Source organism: Olea europaea, chromosome 2, assembly GCF_002742605.1.
Source record: "Olea europaea var. sylvestris chromosome 2, O_europaea_v1, whole genome shotgun sequence".
NCBI classification, from domain to species: Eukaryota; Viridiplantae; Streptophyta; class Magnoliopsida; order Lamiales; family Oleaceae; genus Olea; species Olea europaea.
In genome coordinates, this window is record NC_036238.1 from 19,751,142 (window position 1) to 19,761,953 (window position 10,812).

Consider the following 10,812-nt stretch of genomic DNA (forward strand, 5'->3'; position numbering starts at 1 on the left):
AGATGAAAATCAAGTATCCCGAACTTTTCAACTAATCTAAGGTAAATTTCGAGGACAAAATTATTTTAAGGAGGGTAGGTTGTAGAATCCCGAATTTTTAACTTAAATTCGCATATATTTTTATTTGTCATTTAATAGGAATGCAATGTTTGGTTAAATTCTTATGCAAGTTAATTGATTATCTCTATAGTTATCTTATTAGCTGAGGGACCAAATTAAAAAAAAATATATCAAATTATTTTATACTTTATTAAATGGGCCAAATAGTTAACTATTGAAAGAATTAGAATTACTCTACCAATATTGGGTTCATTTTGAAGCTCATAATAAATGGTGAATTATGGACTCAAGAAAAATTTAATTTGGTCAAGTTAAACCCGAGTTTTAGCCGTCTAAAGAATATTATGGTTATAAGAGTTTTAAAGGATTAGATTTTTCGCCAGTTGACTGCCACCACTAGTTTAGCTAAATAAATTAGAATTTTAAGTTTTGGTAAAACAAAGTCTTTATGTTAAGTATTAATAATTATACATTTTTAATTACGAGGTAATTAATTAAAACGTAATTCCTGCTTACAAATTTAGTTAAATGCAAATCAAAGGAATTTGAATTATTTGATGTTAGACTTTAGTACATGAGTAACCCATGCATTTCATTACAACTTTCACGTGTCCATATAATTAGTAATCATTATGTCCCCTAATTGGAACAAACTTTGGGAAGATTGGACTGAAATTCTAATTTAATTAATAAGCACACATTTTATAATTTTCGGACATTAGGAGATTGACAATTTAAGATGTTTGTATTAGAGTAAATTATGCAAATAGGAGGCAGATTTGTTTTCCTCGTCCACGTGTAAAAGTCATGCAGTGTAATGCATATCATTTCATTGTTGTAATTGTGATTGATATAGAAATTGTCAAAAAACCAATAATTAATCTTCAGTCATACTATATCAATCGGGAATTATGAATCAATTTCTCAGAAGATTGCATGAAATACGAATTTAAATATGGCTGAAATTCCACTTCCCCCACGTGATTACCCGACTTCAACAGTATAAATAGAGCACTAAAACCACATTCTACTACACGTCCATTACCTCTCCCTCTTTAAAATATTCCTCTATATTATTTAGATTTTTTTAGGGCTTTGGAATTGCAATCACATTTCTGCAATTTTATTCTCCACTTTCATCTTCAAAATGTGAGATACTCAGTGCTATTAGTGGTTTTTCACATCTTTTCAAATACGTTATTATGAATTTAATTATTTCAATTCAGGCTCCTTCGGGAGAAATCATGATACATTTTAAGGCACAATTTAGCCTTCACGTTATTTTCAAGGCACAATTTAGCCTTCATGTTATTTTGCAGAGCTTGCTAGAATTATCATTTGTCATGGTGTGATAATTCTCATGTTATGTTGGTAAGATAATTTATTTGTAATTTCACGTTTGACTTGAATGTGGAGTAGCAAGTATCTCATTGAGTATAATTCGTTATACTCATCCCCTTATTTACAATTTTTGGGTAATAATTAGTATGCTGGACGGCGATGGATAGATTTGCTATTGGACCAATGGATCCTCGTCATGAAGTATTTTAATTTTCAAAAACACTAGAACTAATAATGGGTTATTCATTTTTGACCCAATTGTGAGTGCATTATAAATTTTCAATTAGTTTTAACTGTTCTAAAATTTTTTGGATGAATGATATGTTTTCAAACGTTCTGCATATTTAAATTTATCTTTTGATTAAATGTTATTCAATCTTTTATAGAATTTCTCGTTATATTAAAACTGTTTATTTCAAGGTATATTCATGTTTCGTAACGTTTCGGGTTATTAGAATTCGGGGCGTTACATCTTCTCAGCTCTTCTCTGAGTGTCTCTGGTTAACGTCTTCTTCTTGTAATCTACACAAAGAAAAATACTGAGGTCAGAACTTCGTAAAACATATGCCTTGCTAAAAAAAACTAAAACCCAAAAAGACACTTACATAACGAATGATAGAGCCTGGGAACCACGCCTCCCTATTCACCTCGGCAGAATGAAACTGTCACTCCCTCGATACGTAAAACCATTCCTCCTTCCATTTCTTAATTGAGGAAGGGGTGTCTAACACCAAAGAACCTCCCGTCCTGGGCCTAACGCTTGTGTATCACCAGCTCGAGTTCTTCCCATCCTCCTTAAAAGTAAACAAAGAATCGAATTGTTGGACACTCAGCTCGGGATTCCCCATTTGGTCCCACAGAATAAGGGTGGCAATTAAGGTTCGCCACCCGTTAGGGCATAGCTGCGTGGGAGTTATGCCCCAAGAAGAAAGGAATTTACGGATCATCCTAGGAAAAGGAAGCCTAAGGTTAGCTTGGAGGATAACCGAGTTCAGAGCGACACATCCCTAAGGAGGAGTGTCAGCTCAGTCAGAAGGCTCTGGTATTATCATAACTATCGAATTAGGGATGGCGTACTTAGCTCGCTAGCTGGCCAACACATCCCCTATCACAACCGACCTATAGGAACTCGCCCCCCACTCCTCGAAAATACCCTCCTCAACATCCTCACCGGATCCTCCTGTTCCCTTGGAACCCTCACATCCTAAGTCCATCACAGGATGCTCTAGGTCAATTGGGTTAACTATAGAAATAGGAATGGGGGTAAAAACTTCCCTACAACTAGAGGATGAACTCGACGAAACTGACTCTTCCTGCTGGTTGCCCCAGGAATGAACTCTAAACTCGTCCGAACTCATGTATAAACTAAGAAAAGAATCACAAACTGAAAGGAGGCAGCAAATAAGAACAGAAGGGTACCTTGGAGACGAACTGAGAAAACGACCTCATTCGAACATGGGAATACGAACTTAGGAAAATCGCCCAAATGTCTGAGAGAGTAAAAATCAGCGAAATAGGAAGAGAAATGGTTGAACAAAACCTGATTTAAAAAAAGGGAAGATGAGAGGACGCGATCTGAGCCATTCATCTGGAAATAGAGGGAAAATATTAACAGTCCAAAGCTCTGGGAGACAAAACGACGTAATTTTGGCCAAAGCTTGCTAAAGAAGCTATTTGTAAGTGGCGTACAGCTCATCCACCTCTAAAAGATGACACTTGTCACAGCCATAAATGCATCATTGAGGTCAGCCCCCCACGGCAGGGCTGACCTGGGGGATAACTGTTGACATCCGAACTCCGATCTGGTAAAAACAGTTCGCTAACCCCACTTCAGTTAAAAGTGAGTTCAGTTCACATTCTCAAGTCGGAGTTACCCGCAGTTATCTTAGAAAAACACCATGATTATCCCTTGTCACATCACCTATCAATCAGAGACACTTGCCACAGGTGATGTCATCGCCACCCGGAATAGCCAATTCCAAGTCCTCGAATTCTAGCCCCCACAGGTCATCATTACTTTGGCACTACATTGGCACATGACCACCAACCTCGTTGACCAATCATTGGAGAATTCGGCGACCCGAGTTGCGAGCTCGGCACTGTTGTTGATTTGATTAATTTGATGTAATTTCGGCTGAAATATGTATAAATAGTGGAATAAGACACTTGTAAGAAAAAAAAGGGAGAAAACGAATTGAGATAACAACTTATGGCACAATTACAACTTTGTGATCTTTTCTAAACACAAATTTCCCTTTTTCTTAAAGTTGGTTCAAAATTTTCCCTGCTAATTTTGACATCAACATACCTAAATAGACATATATAAAATTAAATAAAAATATATTGTTCTAAATTCATCCACTAATGTTATTTTCATAAATTCTTTTAAACCTTTTTATATTTTTTTAGAATTTGCGTTTGAGTAAAATTCCAATAGTCATAAAACATCATCTTTAACTCAAATCGTAAAATATCCTCTTCAATGGAAATTAAAAAAAAAAAAAACACATTATTAGAGTTATAATTTTTTCATGATATGAGAAACGAAAATATATTTTTTATGCCTTTTCAAGTATTAATTTGACAGATGAAAATATACAATAAATTTAAAAATAAGTTTCAATACTTGTCCAAATATTCTTACATTATAAAAAGAAACAAATTTGAAATTATCAACTGAAAACAAACAACCAAATTCATGAGTTTATAAACAAAAAAAAATTAATTAATATATTATACGAGGAGGGATTTGTTTGGTTGCTTAAGCAGTATACTTTTGAAAGAATCCTATAAACTTAAGAAAAAAAAAAAGAAAGAGATTTTCTAACGTCTATAACTAAATATTAAAGCACCGACATGATAATATAGAAAATAAAAAGAAGAATCATATTAAATGTTGATAGTAATTAGATGAATATAGTTATTTTTGAAATTGTATTATGAATGTATTTATAGTGGGATGAATATATAAAATTTGTATGAATCTATAATATTTAAATGAATGAATTTAATAAAGATAATATTGAAAATTTGATGTTGATGAAAAAAGTAATTTTTTTAAAATTTTAATAGAAATATATATAGAGTGAGATACATATATAAAAATTGTGGATGTAAATAACGATACCCTTTATAAATTTAGAGAGCTAAAATTTTGAAGTACTCTGACAAACTATTTTATATTTAACACTTAATTTTACTACTCCCAAACAATATTTATTATTTTTCTCTATTTTTTTATTTTAACTAGCTTTTCTTTGGATTATTTTATTATTTTCCTACATTTAAAAATGAAAGACTTTGAATGCATTTAATTATATAGAGTGAGTTTTGGATAGTCAAACTAACTCTATAAATTAAAATGTCAATTTAAAGATTATCTTGAAATATGATTTTAAGCCCAAGTTTGAGCTACATTATATGAAAAAAATGCATTATTCATGTCAAATTAATGAGAAATATGTGGTTAAAAAATAAGAATTTTTTTTAAATTTACGTGTACTACTATTTTATTGAAAAATGTGTGTTAAAATGATGTCAAATTATTGTTGAAGAATGTAATTTTTTTTTTAATAATGTGGCTCAAAAAAACCATAAATATTGACTTGTTAAAAGTGAGCATCCAGTGTTTAAAAAATCTATTGAAAATACTCTTACAAATTATAATATAACAATAGTTGGACTTGTACAATATCATTACAATCTCTCACATGGAATTCAAACTCCCAATGGACTTTCTTTTTCTTTTTATATTTATTATTTATTCAAGACTTAATTTTTTATTTTTTTTACTTATTCTTTTAATGAAGGGCCACGTCCAAGATATAACTACATGCCACGTCCAAGATATAACTACATTGTGTTTATTTTTTTTTTTGGGGCATATTTACCAACTAAATGCAAAGTGATCTGCATGTGTATGTTATTTAATATGATCTAATTATGTCAAAATTAATGCAATGATTTTATCAAATATCCTTAGCAATGTATAACGCGCTTCTAAAAGAAAATTGGAAATTATAGAAATTAAAGAGATGGAAATTGTCAATCTTTTGACCATACATAAAATATTTGATGTTAGGTGGTTTTTGCTTAATTTGCGCCAATTTTGAATGAGAAAAAATGGGGAGACTGACTTAACCTTTTAAGATCAAAGTCGTACTTTCGGGGATTTCTTAGTAATATAACTCACTACTTTTATTATTTAAAATGATGTATTCTTTTCTTTTCTTTTTCTTTTTTTGCAAAATAATAATTAAATGTTTTAGTTATTTCCGGGCATTACATTTAATAAAAATGCACACACATGAACTTCGTTTGATGCGTCTTGTCGAAAAAAAGTTTAAAACCAAATAAAAAAAGATAAATCTGTATAAAATAAAACAAATGCTTCAATTATTAATTAGTAGAAGGTGATGTTGGATCTTTTAATAAAGATTTTTTGAGTAAAATTGAGGCTTTCGCAATGTTCAGTGAATTCGAACATAACTGGTATGAGCTGGAAGTTTTTGTAATATTTGATCTCTCTTTCGGGTCTTGTCTTCTTTTTTTTTTTTATCCTGCTTGAGAGGGAAATTGCCCATTTTATGGGTGAGGCCCCTCCGATCTGCCTTAATCTTGTCGATCTACAGAATTTTTTTTGGGACATCGAGTGAGTGATTGGTTGTGAGGTCGCTTTGACTAGTGGAAATAAGTGGTCCATGGGGCATAATGTGATCATCTACAAGTGATATACGATCCTAAACTGTCTTATCAAATGCTACAACATACAAGGATGGTGGTAGTGAAAGCGGAAAAAGCCGCCCTCAACACAATCATTAGTTCCGCACTTATTCATCTTCGATGTTTTCCCTGCTTTTAGTCTGAAGTACTCATTGAAAATCATTAGGTTTAGTTCATTGACTTCTAAATTCAAATCATTATGTTTCCAAAATTTCATGTTAGATTATACTTCAAGATGATGATTAAAGATAATCATGCACGGTCCACTAATTAGATAAACAGCCAGAAGAATTGGTTTTCAAAGTGGAAAATTGCCAAGAATAATTTGCTCCAATTTTTGAATTGACGAGGAGATCACGTTGACCAAACAAAAGTCAGAAAATTTCGGGGATTCTCCAGTGAAATATCCAGCATGTTGCAATTGAGGATTCTATTTACCAAAAATTTAAAAAACTTGCTCTACTGGTCCCAATCTATCACCATAGTAGAAAATCGGTTCCAAATTTTAAAAAAAGGAGTAAATTGGTTTCAATCTTTTTATTATAATCACACAATCATTCCTAAAATACAAAATTTGTCCAAATTTATATAAAACCATCACGTAACCATCACTTATCTAACTTATTGAGATAGACTTTGTTTATTAACTTGAGGCGGTGTTTTCAAATTTGAAGTGAGACATATTTTTGTTATAGTCACAACTTACGTAGCGATATAACGGGAGTTTGATAATTTATATTGCTGAATACTATTTTGTGATTATAAAATTGATGATCAATTTGCTACCAGGCAAAGAAGTTACGGATCAATGATGCAATTTCCCTGAGTTAACAATACCTTGAATTTGGTGGCGAAATAAGAGGTAATTCGTTATCGTACGGGATTACACTCGAGGACTCCCATGCAATAGTCTCTCTTTAAAGTTACTATGTTCGATATCTTCCATTTCTTTTGAAACTGATTGACAAATTTTTTGTTGTAAATATGTTCGATTCATTGAGATTCAGCCCCATCAAAGTCAACATATTCTCGATTATAACTTCTGCGTTGATCATCTTCGTTATTATTTCTGCTAACAGTCTGTTTTCTAATAGTCTTTCGATCTATTCTGTTGCTGATGAAAACAGAAGCAATCATCGGGAGTTGCGGACTCATAAAATATCACAACTGTTGAAATCAACTTCATCAGATGATCAAGTAAGGATTAAACTCACTGACAAGGTTACTGAAGAAAAAGGAAGAATCCCAGAACTGAAATTGTTTGAGTCTACGAATTTGATGCCAAAATTTGATTCTAGGGTTGGGAAATTCTTTAGCAGGTACGAGTGCAAGGCCCAGTTCTTCATGACATGGATTTCTCCAGCAGAATCATTTGGAAGTAGGGAATTTTTCGTTATTGAGAGCCTGTTCAAAACAAATCCCATAGGATGTTTGATTATTCTCTCGAAAACTATGGATTCTAGATATGGATATCGGATTTTGAAACCTCTGATTAAACGTGGCTATGGAGTCGAAGCAATCACGCCAAACTTGTATTCATTATTCAACAACACCCCATCTGAAAAATGGTTCGATGATATCAAAAATGGGAAAAGGGACACAGGTGAAATCCCCCTGGCCCAGAATTTATCCAACCTGATTAGACTTGCAGTTCTATACAAGTTTGGAGGGATTTATTTGGATACAGATTTTATCGTATTGAAGGATTTTTCGGGTTTAAGGAATTCAATTGGAGCGCAAAGTATAGATCTCAATGGAAACTGGACAAGATTAAATAACGCTGTGCTTGCATTTGATAAAAAGCATCCTCTTCTGTACATGTTCATGGAGGAATTTGCTTTAACTTTTGATGGGAATAGATGGGGACACAATGGCCCATATTTGGTTTCAAGAGTGGTAGATAGGGTGGAAAAAGAAAAAGATTTTAACTTTACTGTTTTACCACCAATGGCTTTCTATCCGGTGGATTGGATTCGGGTGGCCAGATTTTTTGCCCGGCCCAATGACCAGAATGGCGAGAAATGGATCAAAGCCAAGCTGCGGCAGCTCAAGAGGGAGGCCTATGGGGTACATTTGTGGAATAGGCAAAGTAGCAGATTCAATATTGAAGAGGGAAGCATCATAGACAGATTAATATCTGATCGCTGCATCGTATGCAGATATACGTACAATTCTTGAACAGACGGACTACATGGGTCGATGTGCACAGTGCCTAGTGTTTACGATTTAAGAAAGAATTTTTTTTTACTGGCCAAGCCTTTTAAGCTGGAGATTTGGTCTCTTTCCATGATTCCTTTCCCTGCATTTTTTTTGTTCTTCTAGTGTTTTTTTTTTTTAATTATTATCCTGTACAGAATAAATTCTTCTTTTTCCTCTATTATATGACTCTGTTTCAGTTAAATAGTGAATAACTATTTGGCCAAAGTTTGAATATTTAATTCTGTGTTATAGAGTGCTTTTTTATGCTTTTGCGTGCATTAAAGAAGTGCATATATTTATATTTGGTATGTTGGCACGTACTTCTTTTGTGAAATGCATAATTTAATTGAATGTGTCGACGTTCTACAGGTTTGAAATTTTAGATAATGGTCTCATATATAATCAAGGTAGACAAAAATTTTGAATTCAGGTCTCGTTGCTATGAATTTTTTATTTTTATTTTTTGAAAACAATGAATATAATCGGTATCACGAAGAAATGTAACAATGATGTAAATTTAGTCCCTGTTTGGTTCCCATTTTTCATCATTAAATAAAAAATTTGAACGTTATCCATTATATGAAGCCATCCAATTTGAATTTCTATCTCTTGTGTGGGATCCGTAATGACTATATTTTTTATTCTCATTCTTTCAAAAGTGAGAAACAAACGGGGGCTTAATGTATAAAGATGTCTCCTTTAAAAGTTTTGAAGTATTTATCATGTCAAAATAAAAAGGGAAAAAGAGGTATGTTCCATCTCTAATGTGACGTTTTGACAAATCATAAAATTTTGGACAATAAGTAAGTTTTATAAACAAATTTTGTGTAACTAATTGATTGTAAATAAAAAGAAGTAGATTGTAATGTGCAACAAACTTGGTAAATGATTGGATATTAAGTTTCTCTCAGTTCTAATGTGCAACAAAATCGTCGTTTAAAAGAAAAAAAAATGATAAAAGTAAACTTGCAAAATTAAAGAATCAACACAAAAAAATATCACCACTAAATTGTCATGATGTTCACGTTCTTTATATACTACTCACCCGTCGAACATTTAAAAGTAGATCAAGCTCTGATACTAATGTTAGCACCATTGGTGCTAAATATTATTATTCTATCAAAAATAGTAATATTATCAAATTATACTTGTGCTTAACAAAACTCTAGCTATCAATTAATTGATTGAACGCCTTAAATAAGACTCATATATCTTTATTTAAGATGTTCAATTATTTAACGACACTCAATGCACAATTAAACTCTTGCTAAGCACCAATCTAGCTGTCAATTAATTGGTTACGCATCTTAAACATTACTGACACATCTTCATTTAAAATGTTCAATCATTTAAGGATATTTAATGGACAACGAGAATTGTGCTAAGCATAAATAGGGTTGAATGACATTATTTTACGAAGAACAGTAACTCCATTGAGTCACAATAATGCTTAATGCCAATCTACCTATCAATTAATTGATCAAACATGTTAAATATGACTCTAAAATTATTGAAAAAACAGCACCACCTAGCAAATCTAACTAGAAAGTGGGTTGGGTTTAAGATTTAGAAATAGTTTTATGACATTTTGGAGGAGTATGGGAGGGGGTATTTGTATTGAGTAATGCTATTCGTAGTGAAGACTGTCAGTAGTCGCCCTCTGTGACATACACGTGACAATTTGATATTTGATATATAGATATGGTAGTTATTTTTTGAATTATACATTAAATGAAAAACTGTTAAGTATACGCCACATAGGGCGACTGCAGGTAGTTTTCACTGTAAATAGCATTATTCATTTGTATTTGGGTAAGTTATTTATTTTTTATTTTTCTATGATTTTGGCTTGTAACACTCTAGATTTGGAGATGGCAAAGGCCCGACACATTTGCCCTTGCATTCGCCATTATTGTCAACCCTCTTAAATTCGTGCGGCACAATTGGACAAGCATACGTTGTTTATCCGAACATCGAAGAGTTAAGCTTGCATTTGAACTGGCGCTCGTCTATTTAAAGTAGGGGAATCAGACGAGGAAACTATTTTAAGTTAGCACGTGATTCTTGGGGATCAAGGAGAATCTTTTGCAATTATCCCTACGAGGATACCTGATCGCACAAGGAAACAAACTCAAGGAAGAAAGCGTAACATAACTAAAGAATGACTCATGCAAATCAATGAGAGCATGACACATGAATTATCGTTGTCCCACAAAGTGTCATTTCTTATAAATACAAAGAACGTGTAGAGGCAGAAGTACGATTTTTGCTCTTCTCTAAACTCTTACTGAATCTCTGTTTGTTTGTTTCTCCACACCCAATCCACTATGTTACTCTATATTAATAATTGACTCAATTGTCAAAGTGCAAATGATCGTCAGTCCCTCTTCTTCGATTGGCAATCTTGGTGCTAACAATTTATGTTCGAATACTTGTGCAGCATCCATGTTGATAGAAGCAAGGTTGAAGACTTGTTGACATAGGGATCCT

At 32.7% G+C, this 10,812-nt stretch overlaps 1 protein-coding gene across 1 annotated transcript; it reads left to right on the forward strand.

Annotated features, from left to right (window-relative positions):
- Positions 1-7,017: 7,017 nt before the first annotated feature.
- On the forward strand, positions 7,018-8,500 carry LOC111376052 (lactosylceramide 4-alpha-galactosyltransferase-like). Its single transcript, XM_022998981.1, has one exon. It carries the CDS (start codon positions 7,108-7,110, stop codon positions 8,299-8,301), a length of 1,194 nt encoding a protein of 397 aa, XP_022854749.1. The 5' UTR covers positions 7,018-7,107; the 3' UTR covers positions 8,302-8,500.
- Positions 8,501-10,812: the final 2,312 nt, after the last annotated feature.

Excerpts from the sequence above, each read along its gene's own strand:
- LOC111376052 (XM_022998981.1), top strand. The coding sequence starts at position 7,108 with ATGTTCGATTCATTGAGATTCAGCCCCATCAAAGTCAACATATTCTCG.